Source organism: Ichthyophthirius multifiliis (genome assembly GCF_000220395.1).
Source record: "Ichthyophthirius multifiliis unplaced genomic scaffold scaff_1120509250154, whole genome shotgun sequence".
NCBI classification, from domain to species: Eukaryota; Ciliophora; class Oligohymenophorea; order Hymenostomatida; genus Ichthyophthirius; species Ichthyophthirius multifiliis.
This window is the reverse complement of record NW_004087037.1, coordinates 70,802-96,759: the sequence shown is the minus strand read 5'-3', so window position 1 is coordinate 96,759 and position 25,958 is coordinate 70,802. Positions and strand designations below refer to the sequence as shown.

Sequence of the window (25,958 nt, the reverse complement as noted above, 5' to 3'; positions counted from 1 at the left end):
TATTGATTAATGAACATTAGTAATAATTATATATAATTTTTTTTTAAAAAAATTATAAAAGTATAAATGAAGGAAAAAGATATAAAAATTAAATTATTTTATTAAAAATGATATAATAATAAATAATTATTATAGAAGGATTAAAATTAGTTAAAAAAAATGTAAAGTTAATAAAATGTATATACTAATATAGTGAAAAAAACATAAAAAGTGTTTATAATATTTAAAAATCAGAAAAAAAAAGAAAAATTAAATAGAAAAAATAAAAATACTTAAATAATATATAAAAAAATAAAAAAAAAAAATATTATTATTATATATATATATATATATATATATATATATATATTTTATATAATTGATATAATATATTTTTCTTTATATTATTTTTAATAATCTAATAATATTTATTTCATATTAATATAAACATTTAAAAATATTCGTTATATTATCATTTTTCTATTTTTAACAATAGAATATTTTGTAAATTTAAATATAATTAATTTTCTTTATATATTTTCAAAACAATTTAAAAAGCATTTTTATTTAATAATAATTTTTTATTATTTGTTTTATAATATATCCTTTATTATATCATTCTATTATTATTTATTAACAAAAAAATTAATTAATATCTTTGAATTTATATTATCGTAAGATATTAAATATTATTTTATATTTTATTTTAAATTATAATAATTATTAATTTTTTTTAATTTTCTTTAATTTTTATAAAATTGTTTCTATTTTAATAATTTATTATAATTATTTAAATAAATAACGAAAATCTTAAAAATATAATAAAAAATATATTAATATTATTATATTTTTAATATTAAAATTATTTATATATAATATAAATATATCAATTTTATATTAATAATAATATAAAACTTTAATAAATTATTTTATTTGATTAATAATCTCCCAATTCGTATAACAAAATAAAAAATAGACTTTCATTTTAGTAAATTTATAATTTATATACTTTATAATTCTTTAGCTATATCTAAAGCAGTTTTTCCCCTATAATCTATTAAATTTTTATTTATATTATTTTTTAATAGAAGTTCTACTAAACTAATAAAATTTCTTTTAGCCGCCCAATGTAAAGCTGATTATTTATACTAATATATTAAAAAAATAAAAATAAAAAATAATATAAATATACTTTATCAATACAATTTATTAATAAAGGTTATTTTTTTAAAATCTGTTAAATAACCTATATATTATTTATTCTAACAAACCTAAAAATAAAAGTTCATTTTTCGAATTATTTTTATTTAAATAGTTTTTAATTTAATTAATATTAATATTTAATTTCTAATAGAATTCCGGATAAATAATTTTACTTTGCATAAATTAGATCCCTTCTTATAATTTAGTATCTATTTTCTTTGTTAAATCATCATTTTAATTTTTAATAAATTCTTTAAGAATTTTGTTTTCTTTATTTCTATTAACTTATAGCTTTATTGAAATATTTTTTGGAATTTAAATTTTATTAATTCCCTTTTATTATTAAATATTATTCTCTTATAATTTCTACATAATCTCCTGATTATTTTTAAATAATAAATGAAAATTACATACTTTTAGTAAGCTTTTAGATATTTATTCACTCTCAACAATTCTTCCACAAAAATATAAATTATACAAATCAATTTAACTCATGAAATTATTAAGTCCTTTAACTGCATAATCATTTAAAATTTATTTATCTTTTTCTAGTTCTTATATATTTATTTTATATTATTATTTTTATAATTTTTCATAGTATTTGTTTCTTTCTTGTCTTTCTTTTTATAATCTTTTTTCTGTTATTATGTTTAATTTACTTTTTAATTTTTCTTTTAGAATTTTTTCTTTCTAAGATAGATTATGCATAAGCTTATTTTTTTCGTAATTATCAAATATAGATAAACTTTTTATATGAGAAACATTGTTGATGTATTTTTATATGTTTTTGGGCTAAATATTATCTTTTAAGCTTTAATAAATACTAAAGTTATACCTTAATTATTTTGTATTTAAAAATTTTTAATTTATACTCGAATTTTTTTAAATATTTTAGCTATTATTTTATGTAAAAGTCATATTAGAATTATTCCTTAATATATGAGCAGATTAAGCCTTAGATAAGTTCATATATTTAGGCATTTTTTACTATACTTTATTATTTGAATTAAAAAAAATATCATCCTCAACTTTATATAAATTTGTATTTTTGTAAAAACTAATTACTTTTTTATAAGATTAGGCTGTTTTGGGACGTATTCGTATAAAAGATTTTTAGGGTAAGGGATTTATTGTCGTTCCTTACATTGATTAAGAATATAATGATTATGATTTATTTTTTAATAAACTATATTACATTGATTATTTTTTATTTATTTTAATATTTTTTTTACTTTGTTTTTTTTTTTATTTCATTTACACAAAAAAAAAAAAAAAAAAATAACAAAAAAAAAATGAATATTTAAGAGTTTTTCTAAAAATAAAAATAAAAAATGTGTTTGAAATATATTTTAAAGATGTTTTTGAAATAAAATAGTACAATATATTATTTATTAATACTTTTATTTTTAGAAAATATACATTTGATCCATTTATATTTTTATTTTTTTTATTTTTTTTTGAATTAAATTTAAGAAAAATTTTACTATTTAATTAATAGTATAAAAATCAAATAATTTCTAGTTAAAAAAAATTAAATATAAGTAAATTTTATTAATTATAATAACATTTTTTTTTGCAATAATTGAATAAAATTAATATTATTTCTATTTTATAATAAAATAAATAATATTAATGTTAAAAAATAAAGTAAAAATATGATATAATTTTAATTAAAAAAAATAAATAACAAATACATAAAAAAAATAAAAAAAATAATTTTTATCAATATCTCTTTTTTTCAATTCTTCTCTTCTAATAAAAAATTAAATATATATTTAAAAAATATGTAAATAAACCTTATCTCTGGATTTCGATCTTGATGATGATGATGAATTTGATGAAGATGATGAACTTGAATAAGACCTTTTATTTTTTCTCTAGTTACTACTACTCTGTTAATAATTTTTATTTTTTGAATGACTTTTCCCTTTTGATTTACTTCTTGATCTGTTTTTATGCTAATAATTTTTTCTTCTTTCTCTTGAGGAACTTCTTGATCTTCTTCTTTAATTTCCAGATTTAAAACCAACAGAAGATTAAATATTTCTAGATTAAGATTAATTATTATCAACTTATTATTAATATTATTATTATTATTATTATTATTATTATTATTATTATTATTATTTTTATTATTAATATTATTATTATTATTATTATTATTATTATGATTAACTTTAATTACTATTATTTATTTTATTTTATATATTATTATTATTTTTATTATTATCTTTTATATCTATATTTTTGTCTTTGTTTTATATATCTTTTTCTATAATATTTTTTTAATATATATCAATAATATTACTTTCTTTTTAATTAGGATTTTAATATTAACTTTAATTTTCACACTTATTTTAATTTTAATATATCTTCTAATTTTTATTTAAATTTTAATTCAAATTATTATTATTATTAATATTATCATTATTACTATTACTAAATAAATACTTAATATCATATTTTGATATAATTTCGTAAACACCTTATTTTATATCATTTAATTCTTACTCACTTAATTAAACTCCATTAATTTCATCATCTTTATATTAAATTACATACTACTCATCACTCACATCTTGAAATTTAACACTTTAAAATACGCTTTTATTTGTATTAATTTCATATAAAAGTTCATCAAATTTATCCAAGTCTTATCCTTCAATATCACCATCTTTTAAATAACCAGCCCTTTTTTAAATAAAATTCAATAATTTTAAGCCTATATTTGTATAAAGTTTCAAATCACTCATTGTGAAATTACTAAAGTCATTTTTTTTTAAAATTTATTTATTAAAAACTACAATCTATTCTTTAGCCTCTTCAATCTCCAAAGTTCCTCCTTATAGTACTTCTTCCCCATTGTTTATCATTTCTTTAATTAATTTATAATTTTCGATAATCAAAAGTCTATTAAACATCTATTTAATAGATCCTCTAGCACTTACACCGTGATTATGGCATTCTCTTTCTAATTTATCTTTAGGAATTTAGACTACATGTCCTTCGAAATACACTTTTAATCTAAAATTTAAACTAGTAGACGTATCTTATAATTTCATTTAGATTTTTTGTAAAGGCTCAGATAAAAATAAAGCTTCAAGACCTAATAAAAAAGTTGAGTCATAAACTGCCCAATCATTCCATAATTAAAGAATTCTCAATATTCTTTCTTTGAAAGTATTCTATATATTTTTTTCTTCTTTTTCTTCTATGTTTTTCATAGCAAAATTAAGTATTTCAAATATATCAGGTAAAGTCCATTCTAAAAAAAGCCTATATGACCAAAAACTACTGGAAGTCTATGAAGAATTATGTAAAACATCAGAAACTAAATAAATTTTGGCTAATAATTAATTCCAATTAAATCGAGAAAAATAAATAGATTAATATAAAGTATTCACAACATCGGCTGAACTAGTATGTAAGTCCATTACTATTATCATGGCTTCAGCTATAGAAGTTCGAGTAGTGTTTAAATTATATAATGCAGTATCTAAAATATCTTTATTAACAAAAGAAATAGGTTATAAACCTTAAGTAATTCTTTTTGATAATTTCTTTTCTCTTTCTTTTTATAAACTATAAAAAATATATTAAAATAAATATAGATAATATTTATATATATATATATATATATATATATATATATATATATATTATATATATTTTTATTTTTTCTATTGATATATATTCTTTTTTAATTTATTTATTTTTTAATTTTTTTTAAACTCTTCTGTATATGGAGGATAATATATAGGACCATTTATAGAAAACAAAAAAGGGTCCATATTCCATTATCTGTCATCATCTCCTTGTGAATAAGAATATAGTCTCCATTTATAGTATTAATGTTCATAGCAATTATTCTTTTTATAAGTTTTATTATTTTTTTATATTATTGTTTTGTAATTTTTTTTTTTTTTAATAAATTATATATATATAATTTTTATTTTTAATTTTTAGAACTATAAAAATAAAAGAATATTCTCTATTGTTCTTTTGTGCTTCTTTTAATATTTCTTCGAACCAAAATCCTTCCTTAAAATAATAATAAATAAGATAAATAAAAATAATAAATACTTGTGTAACTAATTTAGCTGTTCTTTCTATCAATTGCCTTATGAATTCATTTTAAGGCGGTTCTAAATGAATTATTTTTTCAAGGCCTTATTCATGATATTGGAATATGCTTTTCTTTTATATTTGCATATTCATTTCTTCTTTCTCTTTATTTTCAGTCCTTTTTAATGGAATATTTATTAAAATATTATTTCCGGCTACTATATTCTATATTGAAACTAAAACGATGATGATTGATTTTGTTAAGAAATCATCTATTTAAAAAATAAAATTAAATATTATTTGAATATTTAATTATTTATAATTTACTTAATATAGATTAGCAAGTTCACTTTCTGGCTCTTCTCCATATCTAAAAAAACATATTTTATATATATATTTATAAATATAAATAAATATATATTATATATTTATATAAATATATATAAATTTTTATATATATTATTATTTATAATTTTATACCTGCCAGTCATTTTAATTTAATGTCTCTATTATAATAAGCTTTCAAGTGCTTTCTTTGCTGAACTAGAATCCTCGTATTTGATATAACAAATGATTTCAGCTTCCTACATTAAGATTATTTATTAATAAAAAAAATATTATATATATATATATATATATATATATATATATTTTTTTTAATTTACAAGTTATTCAGGGAAATATATAGCCCTTCTTTTAATTTGTTATATTTACCCAAATTTATTAAAAACAGAATATAGGAATGTTTCATCCTATTACAATTCTAGATTTTCTATATTTTATATTAAAATAAAAAACTTTTAAAAAAAAAATACATAAACATATGTTTTATTTATTGTGTTCATTAGAAACATGAGATTAATATCTTTTTAAATTATCCATTGTATCATAAAAAGATTCTCTAAATAAATCTCTTTTTTCAAGTTATTTTATAATTGGAATGCTTTTTTCTTTATTTGTTTATTATTATTTTTAGAATTGCTTTTGTAATAAATCAAATAAATAAAACAAAAAAATATTAATTATATATATATTATTTACTTGTTTATCATTTTTTTATTTTAATAAACAAAAAAATTCATCGACTACATATCTTGTCTTTTCATCTTTTTTTAAGTATAAATGTACATATATTTATATTTAAAGCTTTTTTAAAATAAATTTATATATTAATTATATTACCTTTTTTTTATTTTTAAATATCTTATTTTTATTCTAAAATTTCATCTTGTGTTTATTAAAAGTATTGCTTATTTATATATAATTTTTTTCGAAATATATTTATTAAAAAATTACCATATTAGGTGTATAATAAGCTCCTTTATCTTTATCTTCAATTAATGTTTTTTGCTTTTTTTTTTATCAAAAAAATAATATATAAATTTATATTTTTTTAAAAAAAAAAAATACATCAGCTGCTTAAACACCCCCTCTAACAAATATTGGAGGAGTTTTTTTAGGTTTATTTTATGAATCTTCTGATCCAAATTCTTATTCATAACTATCTAATATTATTTTAGTTTCTTTATCAAGCTAATAAATTAAATTAAACAATTTTATTTTAGAATATAATATTATTTTTATAGCTTATTATTACTATAGAAGGTTTATTATTTCCTAATGGCATTGATTGCATATTTGGTTTCATTTTACTTATTTTTAATATTTTTTTATTATTTTTTTAAGATAAGTATATATATATTAATTATATTTTTTTGTTTCTCTTTAATTATTTTTTATTTATTATTTTTTTAAATAAATTATAAAAATTCTATTATAATAAAAGATTATTTATATTTAATTTGAATATTTTAAATTATAAGATTTATTTTTTAAAAAATCAAGAAAAATAAAATACATTTTAATAATTTAAATTATAAATAATGCCTAATTAATTATATTTATATATACATTATTAAAAAAAAAGATAAATAATAAATTTTTTTAATCCTTATATTTATTTAGTACGACTTAAAAAAATAAAAATAAACTAAATAAATTTAATAAACCTAGAAAAAAAAAAAAAAAAAATTAAATAAAAAAAAAAATATTCAATCAATATTTTTTCATTATCTATTTTTATTAAATTTTTTATTATTATTGAAGTTTTTGTTTTTATTTCCTCCTTATTATCCTTTATTTTTCCAATTTCCACCATTTTTATTTTAATGATTTTATTTATGATCACCAAATTTCTTATTTTAGTTATCACCAAACTTCTTATTTGAATTATCACCAAATTTCTTATTTTAGTTATTACCACCAAACTTCTTATTACCACTGAAGTTCTTATTTTAATGTTATTATTAAGGTTTTTTTTCATATACTTATTATTATTATTATTAAGGTTTTTATTATTATTATTATTAAGGTTTTTATTATTATTATTATTAAGGTTTTTATTAAGCTTTATTAACAGCTGTACCTTAATTATTTTTAGCTTTTTTATTTTATTCATCTCCTTCATTCTCCCCTTAAGGTTTTCTCTTCAATAAACTAGAAACAGTATTTTTATCTTTTTCAGCTGATTCAGAATCTTCTACATGATCATCGAAATCATCTTCATCTTCGTCTTCGTCTTCATCTTCGATTTCATTCTCTTCATCATCTTCATCATCTTCATCTTCATCATCTTCTAAGTCTTCTAAGTCTTCATCTTCAAAATCATCATCATCTTCATCATCTGAATCTTCTTATTTTTTCTTTTCTAAGGCAGCTTTAGCTTTTTAAGCGGCTTCTTATTATTGTTTTTATTATACTTCTTATTATACTTAAGTTTTCTTTTATTCTACTACTTAAGTTTTCTTTTATTCTTATACTTAAGGTTTCTGTTCTTATTATACTTTCTTCTATTCTTAAGCCTACTTTTATTCTTGTACTATAGGTTTTTTTTATTCTTAAGATTTAACTTATTATTATTTAGTTTTAACTTCCTAACTTTCTTCAGTTTCCTCTTCTTCGATTTCACTATCATAAGAAGGCTCAAAATATCCACTTAAATGAACTTCCGAATCTCCTTATACACCAAAAGATACTTTTTAATCTGCCCTGAAATAAAGATCAAGTACTGTGTGTTCTACTTTTCCTTTTTATAAGTGAGCTAATACTATTTGTTTGCCTTCTACTTTTGCATATACTGTAGTTGAGTTATTGGAAGTAGCATTTAAACCAAGAGCAGCGTTTGATATATGAAGTAATATGTTATCGTCTTATTCTTCGTATTTGTAATCTTATCCTTTTTTTAAAGTACAGGCCCAGAACATTTTTATTTATTTATTTTTTTAATTTTTTTATTTTTATTTTTATATTTTATTAATTTTAATTTTTTTATTTTTTCTTTTATATATATAGCGCATTTTTTTATTAAGAAAAAAATATTTTATTTAGATTTGGATAGAGTTATTTTATTTTATTTTTTTCAAAAAAAAAATTTTTTTACGTTGCTTTTTATATAAGTTTTTATGTATTTAATATTATCTATAATAATTTGTATTTTCTAATTAGTAAAAAAGCAAATATAACATAAAAAAACAAAATATGATATAATAATATTATAAAAAATAAATCAAATTTATAAACAATATCTTTTTTAAAAAAAAATGTCTATAAAAACAAAAGTATTTTAAAAAACAAGGTATAATTTTAATAAAAAAAAAATATATAAATTATATATATACGTATATATTAATATTAATAATTTTTTTATCTCTATTTAAAATATATAAAATGTATGTATACTTTCATTTATATAAATTAAAAAAAATAAAGTAACTAAAAAAAAATGTCTCTTCATAAACTGTATATTATTTTCTATTATATTATTTTTTTTATATTTTTTAATTTCAAAGAAAATAATCAGGAATTTTTCTATTTAAAACAACAGTATCTTCATTTTCTTAAGATGCATCAAATTAAATACTTTTATAATTAATATTTTATTTTATTATATTTAAAAAAAAAAAAAATTAATTAATATTTAAAAAACTATATACATTTATTATACTATGTAATTCTCATATATTCATCAATTTCCATATAGGCAGCTTAGTTTCCACATCTATAACAATAATTAGGAGCTGAAAAAACAGTTACAACATTTTTTTCATGTGTTTATTAATATCCCTTTTTTTTTTTTTAATATTTTTAAAGCATCTATAATAAAAATAATTACATCCAAAACTAATTAATGAGCTCTAGCAATTAATTTAGTATTATTTACATAATTAAACTATTCTGACATATCTTATCCAAATGTAAATCCTGCTCCCCTAGACGAAATACCCCATCCTATTATTATATAAAAAAAATATATATATTAAATAAAAATAAACTATATATATATATATATATATATATATATATATATATATATATATATATATATATATATATATATATATATATATATAAATAACCTGCTCTATCATCCGGATCTGACCAAAGTAAATCACACATAGACCCTTCTGATGGAATGTCTTATATTCTGTCAATTTATCTTATTTGATCTAAATTATCTACAGTAGGTGAAAGTCCTCCATGTAAGCAAAAAATCTTTAATTTTTTTTTGTTTTAAAGAAAATATATATATTTTTTTTTACTTGTCCTTCAATTAAAGCTGTAATTGGTAAAAAATGAAAAGATTCCGTAAAATAATTCCAAACATTATAATTCCCAAATTTTCTTACGCATTCATCATAAAAACCATAATTTTAAGTTATTTATTTGCTTTCATGATTACCTCTTAAAATAGTTATTTTATTTGTATATCTTAATTTTAATAAAAACAATAATGTAATACACTCTATACTATGATATCCTTTATTATATAAATTTTTATTTTAATCTATTTTTTTACCTCTATCAACATAATCTCCTAAAAACAAATAATTAGTTTCCTATATATATAACATAATAATTATTTTATATTTTTTTTATAAAAAAAATACAGGCGCTAAACCTCCTATTTTAAATAATTCTAATAAGTCATAAAATTAACCATGTATATCACCACAAACCATTACAGGCGCTTATACTGATTATAAGTTTTATTCTAATATTAATATTTCTTTCATCTAAACATTTTTATATTTTAATTAAAATATATATATATATATATATAAATATAAACAGTTTGTCGAATTTTATTTTACTTTATCGCATATTTACTTTATTTCTACTTCAGATAAAAGCTTACATTACATACTTTTTTCAATTTATTTATCTAAATTCGAAAACATTAAAATCAACAAAATAATCCAATAAAAAAAAAAGTTTTAATTAAATTTTTAAAAATATTAATAATTGTTAATTATAAAAAAAAAATAGCATAAAAGAAATAAAATATGATAATTACTTCAATTAATAAAAATAATACTTAAATTAGCAATTAATAAATAAATAAAAAAAAATTAATAAAAATAAATATTATAATTAAATTAATTTAATTATTTTTTGTTAAAAAAAGTTTTTTAATTTATTATTATCTTTAATTTTATTTAAATTAATAGAAGATTAAATTTTAACCTATTATAATAATGAATTCAATAAAAAATTTAATTTTTTTTCCTTTATATTAATTCATTAATTTTCTAATAAAACTTTATTTATAATATAATAATTTTTTAAATATTAAATAATTATTTTTATTTATTTTAAATATGAATTATATTATTATGAAACAAGTTCATCATTTCAATGTATTTATATATATTATATTTAATTTTATTTTAAGGTATAAAATTTAAAATTTGTATCAATAATTTTTTTAATATATATTATTATTTATTTAATTTTGTTTTATTAAACATTCCCCGTTCTTATTATATTTGCTTTTTTAATTTTTTATTCAATTAAATAAATTTATTTATTTATATAAAGGAAATAAATATTCATATAAATTTTAATTATAACACTTTAATTTGTTTTTATTTCTAAGAATTTTCTTTTAAATTATCTATAATTATTTTATTTATTTAATTTTTTCCTTTCAATTACTTAAATTCAGTAATGGTTCTTAAACTCATAAATATTTCGAGTTTTATCGAAAAAATTCAGATTAGGATTCTTCTAAAACAAGTATCTTCAGTTCCCAAAACTTCCTCTTTTCATTAAATAATAATTATTTTTATTTATTGTAAAAATTATATCTCCACTTTTTATATAAATAAAAATAATTTGAATAATAAAAGTATATTAATATAAATTAAAAACTTATATTAAGAAAATATCAGTTATAATCTATACATATTTTTATAACTCAAATTTTACTTTGAAAAAAAGATTGAATTACTTTTTTAAATAAACTTTTTTATTCAATTTTAATTAATAATAGTTAGCCTTTATTATATATGATAAATCAGAATTTTAAAAACTAAAAAAATCATAATTTATATACTTTTAAAAATAAACTATATTCGACAAACTATTTTACATATAATGAATTTGTTTTTTTTCTAAATAATAAAAATATAATTTGTAATTTTATATTTTATTAACAAATTCTTGAATATATATATATATATGAAAATATAAATAATATATATATATATATATAAAATATATATATATATATATATATATATATATATATAAATATTTATTTTTATTTTCTTTCATATTTTTTTTTAATAATATATAATTTTATAATTTGTTTTATATATTATATTTATTATTATATACATTAATTCATTTTATTATTTTACTTTCATGTTTTTCATATCTTTTAACTAAAAAAATAAATTTATTTATTTATTGTTTAATAATAAAATAATAATATATAAGAAAACAAAGAGAATAAAATTAGTAAATAATTTAAAACATGAAAATAAAAAAAATTTCACAAAATAATAATAATAAAAATATAAATAACAATAATTTATTAGATATATATATTTTGTTTCAAAGTTCATCAACTTCTTAAGGATGTTAATAAGATTTAGAAAATCCATTAAATATCATAGACATAATAGAAGTTATGAAAATAATAAGAATGAAATATCCCACGACTAAAAACAAAACTAAGAAATAAGACATAATAGGAGCATATTTCTAACATTATGATGAAGTATATTTATCACTGAAATATAAGAAATTAGCATAAATAAAAATACTAAGCATATAAACAGCAAATACAATATGCATGAACCTAAAAAACGCTTTAATTGCTATATTATTATACTTTGGCAAAATAGTAATAATTTAATAAGTAGCCCAAATAATTAAACCATAAAATACTAAATCTACTAATAAATTTAAATTAACTTCACATTTTTATTAATCATATTTACTTTAAATTAAACTTGTAGCTGTTAAAAATGATAAAGTATAAAAAAAATGAGCTCCATCTTAAGCTGATAATTTTTATTTTGATTAGATTTCTTGCATTTTTTTATTTTAAATATTTTTTTATGTTATACTTTTTTTTTTTTTTTTTTTTTTATAAATGATTAAATAAAAAAAAATTAGGTTTTATTTAAAAACAAAAAAATTAAAAGGTTTTTTTAAAAATAAATAAATAAATAAATATTATTAAACTAATTATTTATATATTATATATGTATATATATATATAAATATTTATTTTTAATAATTATTTATTTAAAATTTATATATAAAATATTATAATATCATCCCCAAGCAACTTCATTAGAAACAACTAATTTTAATTTTTTTAATCCTTATTCTTAAGTACCAAAACACTTTTAAATAAAATAGAAAAATTAATTAATATCTTCTGTATTTATTAATAATATATTTTACTTATTATAAATCTCCTATTTTTTCAAATGGAGATGGCATAAATGTATCTTTACAAAAAATAAGCTTTTTTTTTTTTAATAAATAAAAATAAAGTATTGTTAAGTTATTTTTTTCTATATTATATTATTACTATTTATCCTCCACTTAATTATTTTTACAGTTTATTTAAAACTCTTTATTTTACATCTAATATTGTTTAATTTCCTTAAAATTCTATTGTTGTTGATTCTATTTTGAACGGAATAGATTTATGAAAATCTAATGTAATATGGACTGTTTATGGTCTTTCTTATATAAAAAATTACTTTATATTATTTTTCTATTATAAATACAATAAATATTTTCATCTAATTCTTATAAAATTAATTATTATTAATCCATTTTTATTATTGATTAATATATTCTTTAAAAAAATAAGGTTAGTAAATATAATAATGATTTTATATATATAATGAAATCAGAATATATATATAAATATATAATTTATTATATATGTTATTTTATAGAAAAATGTATTTTTTAAATAATAATATATAAAATAATTTTTATTCTATCTAGTTTTTTATTATATAAAAAAAAAGATATATATATAAATATATATATATATATATTTTACAAATTTTAATTATAAAATTTTATTATTTATGAAATTTTATTTTTTTAATATATTTTTTGTAAAATATTCTTAATAAAACATATTTTTTTTTATTTTATTACAAAAATAATATAAAAATAATTAAGAAAAACAATTATTTTTATAATAAAATATAATTATTATTACAAAAGTTTTCAAATTACTTATCCAAAAATCTTATTAAATACTTAATAAAAATATATTCAGTTTTTTTAAATATTGTATTTTTTAATTTTATTAAATCTAATTATTATTATTTTTAATATACTACTTTTTTTTATTTTTCTAAATTTAATTAAATTAATCTATTTAATTAATATTATAATTTTTGTCTTGTATCATAGAATTAAAATTTTTTCTTTTTTATTTTATTTTTATTTTTCTTTTATATTAAATTTTTGATTTACCAATTTTTGTTTTAATTTTTACTATATGTATAGCATTAATTTTAAAATAAATTTAGTATTACTAAAATATTTAAATATATTAAATTTATTTTTTAGTAATTCTTAAGATATAATAGGGTTTGACTTTATATATTTTCTTTGTTGTTTAAAAGCATTTTTTGGAGTATTTTGTTTTTTTTGTTTATCTTTTTTTTTTTTTTCTGTTTAAAATAATAAAAAATAAAAATTAATTAATAATAGAAATTTAATTTGTAAATAAAAAAATTTGATTTATTAATAATATATATAAATGATATGTTTTCCTTTAATTTATTATATATTAAATATTAATTTAAAAAAACATAATAAAATTTCTATTATTATTTAATGATATAATGATATATTTTTTTATTTTTTAAATTTAAAAATATTATATTTTATTAATAATTATATAAAACATTAAATTTTTATATACAATTATTATTTTTTTTAAAAACTTAAATATAAAAAACTAAAAATAAAAATATGTTTTTAATAATAAAAAAAATAATATTAAACATAATATAATTTTTATTTAAAAAATAATAAAAAAAATTAATGAATTTTAATATACACTTTCTTTATAAAGATAAATATATATATATATGAAAATTACATATATTTATTATTTTAAGTTTCAAAAAAAAAAGAAAAAAATAATAATAATATATAAATAAATAATAAATAAACAAAACAAAGAAATTAAAAAATGAGCTAAAAAGGATTTGAAGGTAAAAAATAAATAAATAGAAAATATCAAAAAAAACAAAAAGACGATTCCTAAATCTTAAATAGACAACCCCAAAACATTAACGAATTAGAAGAATATATAGAAGTAATATTCGAGCATTAAATAAACTGCGAAAAATAAGGCAAATACATAGAAGCAGAACAAGCAAGGAACAAAGTAAAACAATTAAAACTAGATTTAGAAAAAAGAAGAAAAGAGGAAATAAAAAATAAACACATAAATGAAAAATTAGGAATCGAAAAAGCTCATTTAGAAGAATTTAATCAATTTAATGCATTTTGGGATTAAAAAATGAATGAATTTAATGAAGAAGCAAGTAAAATCGAATAAGAACTTATTTAGCGTTAATAATAGGAATATATTTAAGTATAAGAAGAACTTTAAAAGGTAGTACCTTATAAACCAAAGTAATCAGCTGAAGCTTTAAATCTAATGAAAATAGAAGAAAATTTAGCCAAATAAAAAAAGTAAATACTTATAATATTATAATATATAAATATATTTATTTATTATATTTAAAAATATAGCTATGTTGAAGCGCATTAAGTATAAGAAAAAAGAAATTATTTAGAAAAATAAGAAAATTAATAATGGCTTTAAGTTAGAGATTAGAAAATTAAAAATCAGTTAAATTAGTTAAAAAATAAATAATAAAATGAATTAAATGCTTTAAAATAAAGAATTATAGCAGGTTAAGATGAATAAAGAAAAAATAGATCAATTGAACTTGAAAGATTACTTTAAAAATATTAAAATGTTAAAAAAGAACTTGAAATTTAATAGTAGATGGAGGCTAATTAATTTATAAAATAACAAAAAAATAAAAACTCGAGTATAAATTATATATATATATATATAAATATATATAATAAATATAAATAAATATATATATATATATATATATTATTAATATATTATATTTATATTTTATTTTATATATAGATAATAATAGTAAAGTTAATGGTTCTCGTTCTATGAAAATCTAATGAAAAAAATAGAAATTTTCATTAATTTTATTTTTATTTATTTATATCAAAAATTTATTTTTAAAAAGTTTAAATATAAATAAAATTTATTTGTTTATTTTTAAAGAATAAATTAAAATTTTTTTCTTTATTTTAAAATATAAAATAAAAATAAAAAATTAAAATAAAAAATACTTTATTTTTTTAAAAAATTTTTACATATTATTTTTATTTTTAAATAAAATAAAAATAAAATTATTCATTTTTTTATTTTTTTTAACAAATAAAAATTATCTTTAATCCGCTACTTTTATTATATATAAATTTAAAAATAAATGTAAGATAAAATAAATGACGAAATAGAAGAGCTTAAAAAAGATATATAAAGATTAGGAAAAAAAAATACCTTAGGAAAATTTTCGGTTCCTTTCGGATAACTTTTTGATGATGAAAAGGCTTAATAATATTATGAAGTATAATATTTTATATTTTTTAAAATTTAATATATTATTATAAAAATAAGGCTCTAGTAGGTACATTAAAAGCAGCTAAAAAATAAGGTGTAGTAGATTTTTAAGGATAAATACTTTTAAAAGGATAACATGATAAAATTGAAATAATACTTAATTAAGAATGATTAAAATATACATATATAAAAAAATATTATATATTTATATTTAATAATATTATTTAATAAATATAATAATTTAAAATATATTATATGCATTTTATACAATAAAATATTAATAAATATATGAATAAGTTAAAAAAAAATTTAATATATTAATATCTTAATTTTATACTTAAACAAATAAGAAAAAAAAATATTTTGATAAATTTTGTAATAAAATATAAATGATTAAAATAATTTAATAAAAAGAATAAAATAATTAAATATAATAAATATATATATATATATATTTATATTATATTATTTTTAATTTTATCAACTATATATTACTATTTTCTTTACTAGTTAATGCTTATTATATTAATAATTTTTCATATTTTTTTTTTTTTTTTTGATAATAATGTTTTTTTTATCTGTTTTATTGATATGTTATTTTTATTTGTTTAAAAATAATATATTTATTAATACTATAAAATTAAATATTTAATATTTTTTTTATTTAAATCAAATTATTTAATTTGAATGAAAAATGAAAATATTTAAATATAATTTTTTTTTATATATTTTTTTTTTATTAATATTAATTATATATAAAAAAATATTAAGAAATAAATTAATAATATAAAACAAAATTTATAATATATATTTTTTATAAAATAATTAATTTAATAAGAATTATTTGATTTGTAAAGAAAAATTGTCAGAAAAATAACAAAAAAAATAAATATATTAATTACTACTTACAAACAATATTTATAAGTTTAAGAAAATATAAATAATGAATAATTCAAATTTTTCTCTTTATATAAAAAATAAATAAATATTAAATTTAATTTATAAATATAAAAATTATTTAGTTTAATTAAATTAAAATAAAAAATTATAAAGCAAAATCAATAAATATTTTAAAAATATATAATATATACAATATATTTATATATATATAAATAAATATTTTTTTTATATTTATTTAATTTAATATTATTTTTATTATTTAATAAATATTAATAATATAAGTAGAAAAATTAAATTTAAAAAATAATTTTAAAATTAAAATATTAATAATAATAATAATAATGTTTTTAATACTTATATTTATAGTTATATTTATAAAAAAAATTATTCATATTATTAAATAAATCTTTTTACATAATTACAGCAATAAATTATATATAATATTATTATATTTTAAAAACTAAATATTTAAATTTATGAATTTTAATAAAAAATATTATATTTTATATATGTATTTATAATAAAATTATTAATTAAATATATATTTTAATAAAAAAATAAAAATTGGGGGCCAAGTGAGGAGTCGAACCTCAATTTTATTCAAGGTTGGCAATTTGAATGCACCCGTGTGCGTCTCAGCCTTTTAATTAATTTTAAGATAAAATATAATGTATATACCTTTAAATTTTATATTAATTAATGTATTATAAAATATAATAAATATATATATATAAAAAATTACACATATTATTGATTGAAATTATATTTAAGTTTATATAAAATATACTTATTGTTTATGAAAAATTTTTTACTATTTATAAATTAAATATTATTAATAATTAAATAATATAGTTTTACTGTAAAATAATTAAATTTTTTTAAAAAAAAAATATTTAAATGATTATGTTTACACATATATTTATTAAAAAACATAAGAAAAAATAAAAAAATATAATATATAGAATGTAATTATTAATATATATATATATTGATATTTTTACATTTTTTATATAATATTATAAATTATTTTAAAATTATATAAAATAATTTTTAATATTATAATATAAGTAGAAAAATTAAATTTTAAAAATAAATTTAAAATTAATATATTAATAATAATAATAATATTTAAAAAAAAAATTATTAATTAAATATATATTTTAATAAAAAAATAAAAATTGGGGGCCAAGTGAGGAGTCGAACCTCAATTTTATTCAAGGTTGGCAATTTGAATGCACCCGTGTGCGTCCCAGCCTTTTATATTATTATTAAGATAAAATATATTATATATAACTTATATTTTTATAATAATAAATGTAATAAAAAAAAAAAAAAAATTATGTATATAAAATAATTTTTAAAATAAAATATATATAATATTAATTGAAATTATATATGTTGTTTTTATAAAATATATTTATTGTTTAAGAAATATTTTATAAATATATTATATATATTACTATTTTCAAAAAAATTATTAATAATAATTAATTAATTTTATTATATTTTAAAACAATTTGTATCTTTTTTGTTTAATTAAATAAATGATTAAGTTTATATATTTATTTATTAAAAAAACAATAAAAATAAATAAAGAAAGTATAATATAGAGAATATAATTATTAATAAATATATATATATATATATAACATTTTATTTTATTTTTAAAAATATACAAATATTAAATAAATTTTCATTTACATATGTTTTATTTATATAGTAAAAATAATAAATTTTTGCAATTTTAGTAAAAATATTTTTTAATTAAAAAATTGGGGGCTCTGTGAGGAGTCGAACCTCAATTAATTTTTTTCAAAGTTAGGAATTTTGAATGCACCCGTGTGCGTCACAGCCTTTTATATAATTTTAAATATAAATAATATATATATAAATCTTATATTTTTTTTAATATAATATATACTAAAAAATAAATTTATATAATATTCTTTTTTTAAAATTATTAAAAAGTAATAATATATATGATGCAGCAAATTAAATATTCAAATTATATAACATATATTTATGATATACTATAATATCCATTTTTATTAAAATTTAAAATAAATCATTTATATATAATTTTAATAAATTTAATAAAAATATTTTAAAGTAAATCAATTATTATAATATTAAAATCTATTATAAAAATAATTTTTATAAATATAATATTATAAAATATTTAAAATTAATATTTATATAAATAATTATAATAAAAATATTAGAGGTCTAGGTGATGAGTCGAACCTCATTTTTTCAAACTAGGATATTCGAATGCAACCGTGTGCGTCCTTGCCTTTACAACATATTTTTAATATAAAAAAAGAACATATATAAATAAAAATATTCTATTATTATATTTTAAAAATATATATAAATATGTGTTGATTATATATACATAAATACATATATATATATATATAAATATATAAATATTTTTATATATTATTTAAGATATTATATAGTAAATTTTTTATTTTAAATATATATTTTTATTAAAATTTAATAATAATAATTATAATATACAATTTCAAAAATAAAATAATATTAAATTTAAAAATAAAATTTTATATATTTTAGAAAAAATAAACAGAATTGTAAATATTATTAAATATAATATATAATAAACCTCTAATCAATTAAAATAAATTAATGTTTTAAAGATTATTTATAATTATATTAATATTTTAATTTTATCTTATTCCATATATAAAATAATTTTTATCAGTTTTATTGAAATTTTTAAATGAGTAATTAATTTATATTAGTCTTTTTCTTATATTAAATATATATTTTTAATTTTGCTTTTTAAAATAAATAAAGTTTTTATAATTTATATAAAGAATATACTAAAAATATTTCATTTAAAGCTTTTTAAAATTTTAATGTTATAATATAAAAAACATTATCTTAAATAATTATAATAATAATACAAATTTATTTAATAAAGCGCAAATAATAATCTAGTAATTAATTTTTTTTTCTGAATTAAAATTTAAATAGAAATTATGAAATATCATAATAACAATATTAAGGTATAAACTGACTATTTATAATGATAATTACAAAAATAAAAAATAAAGTTCTATAAGAATTTTAAATCAAAAAACAAAGGAAAATAAAATGACATATTTTTAAACTACTAAATTAGTTTTTTTTATAACAATAAAAAGAAATTCAAAAATTAAATGAAATAATTAACAAATGCGAAAATATAAAATGTAAATTCTAATATAATTAATAAGATATTAAATAATATATAAATAGAAAAATGAATAATAAAAAAATATAATATAATTAAAATAGTAAAAGTGTGTAAAATAAATATTATAACATATCTATTTCATTAGATACTATAATAAAATAAGGAAATTAAAAAATCGGAATATTATTATATATTCTTATATTTATAAATTATTTAATATTTATTTAAATACAATAATTATATGTATATATATTTACTTTTTTCTATATTTAAAAATATATGTAAAAATAATTTTTTTTCTTTAATAAATAATATTATATATATTAGAAATATGTAAATATATATTTTAATTTTATTAAATAATTATAATATTTATTTTTATAGATTAAATATAATAAGTATATATAATAATTATATTAATATTTATTTTTAAATGCCAAAGATATTATATAAAAGTTCATTAAGATTCATTTATAATATTATTAACAATTTAGTTTCTTAATTTAGTTTATTTACTTTTTTCCAAAGCTTATTAGATTCTTTCTTCTAAACTCAAACTATCAATTTTTGACTATTATTATTTTTATGATTTTTATTAAAATTAGAAATTATTAAAATTTTCTTAATTTTAAATATTATTTTAAATACTATTATTATATTATAAATGTGATGTTTCTAATATTTTATTTTACTATTTTTCTTATAAAACATTTCCTTATTTAAAATTAAAATCTTATTAAAAAATTCCTTTTTATTATAACTAATTCTCCATAGGTTAAATAAGAAAATTCTATTATTTATTGATATTTTATGGTTATAATGTATCATAATTCATAGTTTTTTATAATTCAGGAAATTATTATACTTAATTAAAAGGCTATAAATCATTATTTTATTAATATTATAATTAACTTTATATTTGTAAAGGAAGAATAAATTATTATTATTATGATTATAAATATTATTATTACTATAATTATTAATATTATTATTATTATTATTATTATTATTATTATTATTATTATTATAATTATAATTTAGAAAATAAAATTGATTATAATTATTATTATTTTATTGGTGATAAAATTTATTAAGAATTATCAATTATATTAATATTAGAAACTTATAACTATTTCGCAGATTGTTAACGAATCATAAAATTTTATTTAAAGCTTTTTCTATTATTATTTTATAATTGATAAGTAACAGGAGATAAAACTTATTCGCATATTCTTTAATTTATTTATCTACTTGGAGATAATATACTATTTTAATTAAAATATTATGATTATTAAAACTATTAAAATTATTATTATTATAATTTTTATTATTATTATTATTATTATTATTATTATTATTAATATTAGATAGATTTCTGCATTTATTATGTTTATTAAATTTATCTTACTTATTATATATTATTAAGTGATTATTATCTAATAATCTTATTGTTGCTTCTTTCTGATACTGAATGATTTCTTGTTAAACTATTTTTATTATTATTTTTAATTATTATTTATTATGGAATTCTCATATTAAAAGCATCTTTATCAACTGATTTTTCAAAAATACTAATAAAATTTGAACTTTTTACATTTTAACCTAATTATTATTCAAAAATTATAAAATCAGGTCTATTAAGTTCTTCAAAAATTAAAATTTAATATAAATAATTCCATAATCTTTCAGAATATTTTTCTTTAATTATTAATAAATTTTTATCTAATTCCTAATAATTGATTTGGAATTTTTCCCAATCATATAAATAAGATAGATCTTTTAATATAGCACATTCTAAAATACAAATACCTAAACTAAAAATATCCTATTTATATTTATTTAAAGGCGGTTATATTTATTATTATTATAAATATTATAGTTCTTAAGGACTTAAGTATACTCTTTCTTAATTTTATAAAGCTTTTAAATACGAATTTTTTAAAGGATGAATTAAACCATGATCGAATATTTTAATTTAACCATTAGTATCTAATAATATATATTAAGGTCTTAAATCACCATGATAAATTTAATTTTTTTATAGAAAAGAACATGCATTAACAACTGATTTCAAAATATAAAAAAGTTCCTATTCTTCGAAAAATCGCTAGAAAATTTACAATATATATATATATATATATATTAATATATATTTTGATTTTGTTTTATACTTAATTTAGTTTTCTTATATTAATTTCTTGGTTTAAACTATGAAAAAGAAATTCGTAAAATAAATAGGCTTTTTATAAATTACCAAAGACATGATTTTATTAAAAAAAATCATAACCTATAAATTTTATAAGATTTTCATTTTTTAATTAAATTCTAATTTAACATTCTGAAAAAAGATTTCCAAACTAAACTTTATTATCCAAATTTTTAGTAATTTCGAAAATAAAATTTTATTTTTTTAAATTGTCTTTTCTTTTCCTATATATTTTTATTAATTGACCTAAATTAGAGTCTAATATTTATTTCTATAATAAAAAGTTTTATTCAATATTATTTAAATCTTAATCAATAAAGTTCTTACTTTCCATAATATTTAATTAATTTCCCATTTTGTTATGAATTTGGTTTATAAAAATATATTAATTTTTTAATTGTTAAAAAAAAAATATATAATTAATTTTTTATATAGAGAAAATACAAATTAAATATATGTAAATATATAAATATATATAAATATATATATATATATATATTTATATGTTTTATTTTTTTATATATATATATATGTATAATATTATTTTTATATATATTTTAATTTTTTTTTTTAAAAAAAAATATATTTTGATAATATAAAATTATAATTAAACTAATAAATATAATCAATTCCTATACAATAGAAGTTACGAACTTCTTAAATTATTAACTTCTTATTCTACCTTTTCCCTACCGTCCCTAAGTGCTTCTATTTCCACAAAAGCTAACACTAACATCGACTACAAATTTTAAATTTCATATTCTAGTGGTGAGAACTCTGAATATTTATATCTCCAAACCTACAATTCTTTCAAATAATCTGCATTTTCTTCCATTAACCTATCAATTTCTGTCAACAAATACTATACTCTCTACTAAAGACTATTGAGTTCATTTTAAGCATTTTAAAGTGAATAAATTTTTTAATTTAAAGACTCTATTTCTTACATTCTAGCTTATAATATGGAATCTTTTCTTTAATTTTCATTAGCTAAAAGTGTAATTTTGGATTCTAGAGAATATCTTATAGATTCAAAATCATCATATTTTTTTTTAAATTGATAAAATTTAATTCTTATTCGGAATATGAAATTTTCAATTATTCATATAATTATTAAATATTCAATAAAGACGAGTGTTTATATTCAAATTCTGATTTTTAAATTTCTAGTTATTTAATAATATTTGCCAATTGAATATTTTATTAATTTTTATTATCATATTCATCTTATAGTATTTAATTATTTCTTATTAAATTCTCATATTCGATTTTTCTTTTTTCTATTTAAATATTTAATTATTAGATATTATTTTATAAATCCTATATTACTATTTATAAATCTTATACTTGTTTTGTTAATTAAGTCACTTTATTTTAACTTTCTTATTATTATTATTAAAAAGTCGAAATCTAAATCATTAAATATTTATTTTATCCCTCAAATTCTATACATTTATTCGAAAATTAAACATTTTCTCTTTAATATTTACTTAATTATTCTTATAAAGATCTTATTTCTTCCTAATATTATTAAATAATCTACTATTATTAACTCGCTTGCATCTCAAACTAGCTACCTTGGGCAAGTTAGATCTAAAATTTATTAATTATTTGTTACTATTTGTCATAATCTTACCCTTTTAGTTAAAGTTATACTTTTACTCTTTCTATTTCTTCCAAAAGCATCGTTATTTTAATTTTGAATTCATTATTTTCTACTTCAAAAACTCTTCCTTTTTCACATTCGGTTCTCAAATCTTAAATTTGTTTTAAATTTCTTTTAATTTCTTCATCTTTTTATTCCAAAAGTCTTTTATTTCTCTCCAAAACTCCCTCGACTTCCTAAACACGATTCTCCATTAAAAAAATTTTCGCGAAATTCTTCCTTTATTCCTCTAATTATAAATTAATTTAAGAATATTATATTTTCCAGTTTTCAATTTCTTAATTTTTACCATCTAATAAAAATTAAAGTCTTTATTTTTCTTATTCAGAACTCGAACTTTTTAACATTTCTGAGTGTTATTTGTTTATTTATTCCCTTAATTTTTATATTTCAGTTGAAAAAAGGCTAATTTTTTCATCTTTTAGGCTATTATCGCTCTATAATCGGTTATTTTATTCCTATATAGATATTATCTAGTGTTTGTTTTTATCATTTTCTTAAATTATTAAAGTTAATCTTTCTATTTCTTTCTCTTTTTCTTAAATACGGTTTCCAAAATTTTAGAAGTTTAAATTTTGGCTATCTTCTATTATTTTTTTAGTTCTTTTTAGATTCTCTTCAAACTCATTTTTTTATTATTATAATTAATTTTATAAAAAAGCAATTTAAGCCTTCATCTGGTCATTTAAAGATTTCATATTATCCATTTAGAGATTGATCTCAATAATTTTTTAATTACTAGACTATTATTCGTTTTATTATTAAAATTTGTATTATTATTATAATTAATTAAGTTAATGTTCTATATTTTAATACAGTTTTATTTATTCATTTAATTTTTAATTTAAATGACTGTTTTCATTAACTAAACTATTAATTTAAGTTTCCGAGTAATTCATAGTAGAAAAAGATTTTTATTAATATTATTATATATGTATTTCCTATTAAATATATATATATATATATATATATATATATATATATATATATATATATATATATATATATATATTCTATAATAATGTACTAAATGTTAGCATTTTTTTTTATAGGCTTCTAGTTCTTTTATTAATAATTCGTCATTAGCAGAAAACTATTCTATTTTTGTATTTTCACTAACTTCTACTCTTTAATATTGGGATTAATTTAAATTACTTTGACTTGTATTTTATACATTAACAATAGGATTATTTCTAGGCTAAACAATTTATTACTACAATATAGGAATTTATTATTAAATTAACTTAGTGTTATTATTTCTTACAGGTGAATATTAGATTACAGGTATTACTTATTATTGAATAATAGTTCTAGTTTTTTGAGGAGATGCTTAAATTATAGTTCTTTTTTAAGGAGAAAGTACTATTTATTATTATGATTTTGATTATTAAGATTTTAATACAGTAGTACTCTTTTGTTTAGTTTATTATATTTACATTTAAGGTACTTATTATTAAACTTATTAAGATGTTACTAATTGTATTCTTTAAGCATGATGAGCTAATATACTTTGCGATTAAGGTGATTAGAGTTAGGAAGATTAAGAAGGTAAATAATAAGATTATGATTAGTTGTTTGATGGAACGCTTTATAGATATTGTTTTTATTAATTAGATTTATAAAAGATGTTTTAAGGTGATTATAAAGTCCTTTATTTGGTTACGCTTAATGTACGATCGGATAATTAAGATTAGCTTTGATAATTTTTCATATGCTTTTTTGTTTTTTTTTTATATTT

General features: G+C 14.7%; 5 protein-coding genes across 5 annotated transcripts, besides 70 other annotated features; 2 read left to right on the top strand and 3 right to left on the bottom strand. All coding sequences in view use genetic code 6, as the record gives it.

Moving 5' to 3' along the window:
• Nucleotides 1–227: 227 nt before the first annotated feature.
• Nucleotides 228–279: a microsatellite.
• Nucleotides 252–322: a microsatellite.
• Nucleotides 315–349: a microsatellite.
• A 2,036-nt stretch (nucleotides 350–2,385) lies between these two features.
• Nucleotides 2,386–2,433: a microsatellite.
• A 279-nt stretch (nucleotides 2,434–2,712) lies between these two features.
• Nucleotides 2,713–2,752: a microsatellite.
• A 245-nt stretch (nucleotides 2,753–2,997) lies between these two features.
• Nucleotides 2,998–3,038: a microsatellite.
• A 216-nt stretch (nucleotides 3,039–3,254) lies between these two features.
• Nucleotides 3,255–3,412: a microsatellite.
• Nucleotides 3,413–3,506: 94 nt separating this feature from the next.
• Nucleotides 3,507–3,565: a microsatellite.
• Nucleotides 3,566–3,586: 21 nt separating this feature from the next.
• Nucleotides 3,587–3,621: a microsatellite.
• A 1,166-nt stretch (nucleotides 3,622–4,787) lies between these two features.
• Nucleotides 4,788–4,851: a microsatellite.
• Nucleotides 4,852–5,396: 545 nt separating this feature from the next.
• On the bottom strand, nucleotides 5,397–6,895 carry IMG5_051600 (ubiquitin interaction motif family protein, putative; the record flags this gene model as incomplete). Its single annotated transcript, XM_004037420.1, has 10 exons — nucleotides 5,397–5,519; nucleotides 5,575–5,617; nucleotides 5,728–5,831; nucleotides 5,913–6,019; nucleotides 6,063–6,228; nucleotides 6,289–6,353; nucleotides 6,430–6,496; nucleotides 6,544–6,597; nucleotides 6,658–6,780; nucleotides 6,845–6,895. The coding sequence occupies 10 exons, from the start codon at nucleotides 6,893–6,895 to the stop codon at nucleotides 5,397–5,399; spliced, it is 903 nt and encodes a 300-aa protein (XP_004037468.1).
• Nucleotides 5,614–5,720: a microsatellite.
• Nucleotides 5,628–5,718: a microsatellite.
• Nucleotides 5,634–5,707: a microsatellite.
• Nucleotides 5,862–5,898: a microsatellite.
• Nucleotides 6,896–7,313: 418 nt separating the features above from the next.
• On the bottom strand, nucleotides 7,314–8,510 carry IMG5_051590 (k506-binding nuclear protein, putative; the record flags this gene model as incomplete). The annotated part of the gene is made up of 1 exon (XM_004037419.1): nucleotides 7,314–8,510. The coding sequence occupies one exon, from the start codon at nucleotides 8,508–8,510 to the stop codon at nucleotides 7,314–7,316; it is 1,197 nt and encodes a 398-aa protein (XP_004037467.1).
• Nucleotides 7,322–7,367: a microsatellite.
• Nucleotides 7,431–7,523: a microsatellite.
• Nucleotides 7,501–7,541: a microsatellite.
• Nucleotides 7,536–7,628: a microsatellite.
• Nucleotides 7,575–7,640: a microsatellite.
• Nucleotides 7,575–7,652: a microsatellite.
• Nucleotides 7,587–7,654: a microsatellite.
• Nucleotides 7,804–7,877: a microsatellite.
• Nucleotides 7,828–7,883: a microsatellite.
• Nucleotides 7,846–7,883: a microsatellite.
• Nucleotides 7,852–7,932: a microsatellite.
• Nucleotides 7,982–8,020: a microsatellite.
• Nucleotides 7,993–8,147: a microsatellite.
• Nucleotides 8,013–8,092: a microsatellite.
• Nucleotides 8,139–8,179: a microsatellite.
• Nucleotides 8,509–8,588: a microsatellite.
• Nucleotides 8,509–8,594: a microsatellite.
• Nucleotides 8,510–8,583: a microsatellite.
• Nucleotides 8,595–9,046: 452 nt separating the features above from the next.
• Nucleotides 9,047–9,085: a microsatellite.
• Nucleotides 9,086–9,089: 4 nt separating this feature from the next.
• IMG5_051580 (protein phosphatase 2 catalytic alpha isoform, putative) lies at nucleotides 9,090–10,319 on the bottom strand (the record flags this gene model as incomplete). Its single annotated transcript, XM_004037418.1, has 7 exons — nucleotides 9,090–9,165; nucleotides 9,251–9,369; nucleotides 9,419–9,534; nucleotides 9,663–9,798; nucleotides 9,846–10,063; nucleotides 10,103–10,142; nucleotides 10,194–10,319. The coding sequence occupies 7 exons, from the start codon at nucleotides 10,317–10,319 to the stop codon at nucleotides 9,090–9,092; spliced, it is 831 nt and encodes a 276-aa protein (XP_004037466.1).
• Nucleotides 9,535–9,658: a microsatellite.
• Nucleotides 9,579–9,656: a microsatellite.
• Nucleotides 10,320–10,635: 316 nt separating the features above from the next.
• Nucleotides 10,636–10,670: a microsatellite.
• Nucleotides 10,671–10,845: 175 nt separating this feature from the next.
• Nucleotides 10,846–10,898: a microsatellite.
• An 854-nt stretch (nucleotides 10,899–11,752) lies between these two features.
• Nucleotides 11,753–11,842: a microsatellite.
• An 867-nt stretch (nucleotides 11,843–12,709) lies between these two features.
• Nucleotides 12,710–12,765: a microsatellite.
• Nucleotides 12,766–13,586: 821 nt separating this feature from the next.
• Nucleotides 13,587–13,616: a microsatellite.
• Nucleotides 13,617–13,630: 14 nt separating this feature from the next.
• Nucleotides 13,631–13,668: a microsatellite.
• Nucleotides 13,669–14,275: 607 nt separating this feature from the next.
• Nucleotides 14,276–14,328: a microsatellite.
• A 188-nt stretch (nucleotides 14,329–14,516) lies between these two features.
• Nucleotides 14,517–14,549: a microsatellite.
• Nucleotides 14,550–14,869: 320 nt separating this feature from the next.
• Nucleotides 14,870–15,804, top strand: IMG5_051570 (hypothetical protein; the record flags this gene model as incomplete). The annotated part of the gene is made up of 3 exons (XM_004037417.1): nucleotides 14,870–15,282; nucleotides 15,343–15,647; nucleotides 15,758–15,804. Coding segments are annotated over 3 exons (765 nt in total), but the record flags the coding sequence as incomplete, so codon positions are not given.
• Nucleotides 15,656–15,741: a microsatellite.
• Nucleotides 15,805–15,872: 68 nt separating the features above from the next.
• Nucleotides 15,873–15,951: a microsatellite.
• Nucleotides 15,934–15,973: a microsatellite.
• A 142-nt stretch (nucleotides 15,974–16,115) lies between these two features.
• IMG5_051560 (hypothetical protein) lies at nucleotides 16,116–16,417 on the top strand (the record flags this gene model as incomplete). Its single annotated transcript, XM_004037416.1, has 2 exons — nucleotides 16,116–16,253; nucleotides 16,304–16,417. The coding sequence occupies 2 exons, from the start codon at nucleotides 16,116–16,118 to the stop codon at nucleotides 16,415–16,417; spliced, it is 252 nt and encodes an 83-aa protein (XP_004037464.1).
• A 205-nt stretch (nucleotides 16,418–16,622) lies between these two features.
• Nucleotides 16,623–16,680: a microsatellite.
• Nucleotides 16,681–16,954: 274 nt separating this feature from the next.
• Nucleotides 16,955–16,986: a microsatellite.
• Nucleotides 16,961–16,993: a microsatellite.
• Nucleotides 16,994–17,343: 350 nt separating this feature from the next.
• Nucleotides 17,344–17,408: a microsatellite.
• Nucleotides 17,409–17,610: 202 nt separating this feature from the next.
• Nucleotides 17,611–17,703: a microsatellite.
• A 255-nt stretch (nucleotides 17,704–17,958) lies between these two features.
• Nucleotides 17,959–17,992: a microsatellite.
• A 165-nt stretch (nucleotides 17,993–18,157) lies between these two features.
• Nucleotides 18,158–18,213: a microsatellite.
• A 987-nt stretch (nucleotides 18,214–19,200) lies between these two features.
• Nucleotides 19,201–19,303: a microsatellite.
• Nucleotides 19,286–19,351: a microsatellite.
• Nucleotides 19,300–19,356: a microsatellite.
• A 176-nt stretch (nucleotides 19,357–19,532) lies between these two features.
• Nucleotides 19,533–19,589: a microsatellite.
• A 71-nt stretch (nucleotides 19,590–19,660) lies between these two features.
• Nucleotides 19,661–19,709: a microsatellite.
• Nucleotides 19,710–20,682: 973 nt separating this feature from the next.
• Nucleotides 20,683–20,780: a microsatellite.
• Nucleotides 20,733–20,775: a microsatellite.
• Nucleotides 20,781–21,284: 504 nt separating the features above from the next.
• Nucleotides 21,285–21,382: a microsatellite.
• Nucleotides 21,383–21,653: 271 nt separating this feature from the next.
• Nucleotides 21,654–21,714: a microsatellite.
• A 122-nt stretch (nucleotides 21,715–21,836) lies between these two features.
• Nucleotides 21,837–21,871: a microsatellite.
• A 598-nt stretch (nucleotides 21,872–22,469) lies between these two features.
• Nucleotides 22,470–22,501: a microsatellite.
• A 504-nt stretch (nucleotides 22,502–23,005) lies between these two features.
• Nucleotides 23,006–23,110: a microsatellite.
• A 747-nt stretch (nucleotides 23,111–23,857) lies between these two features.
• Nucleotides 23,858–23,900: a microsatellite.
• Nucleotides 23,901–25,168: 1,268 nt separating this feature from the next.
• Nucleotides 25,169–25,232: a microsatellite.
• Nucleotides 25,233–25,934: 702 nt separating this feature from the next.
• Nucleotides 25,935–25,958: part of a microsatellite that runs on past the window's edge.
• Nucleotides 25,943–25,958: part of a microsatellite that runs on past the window's edge.
• Nucleotides 25,944–25,958: part of a microsatellite that runs on past the window's edge.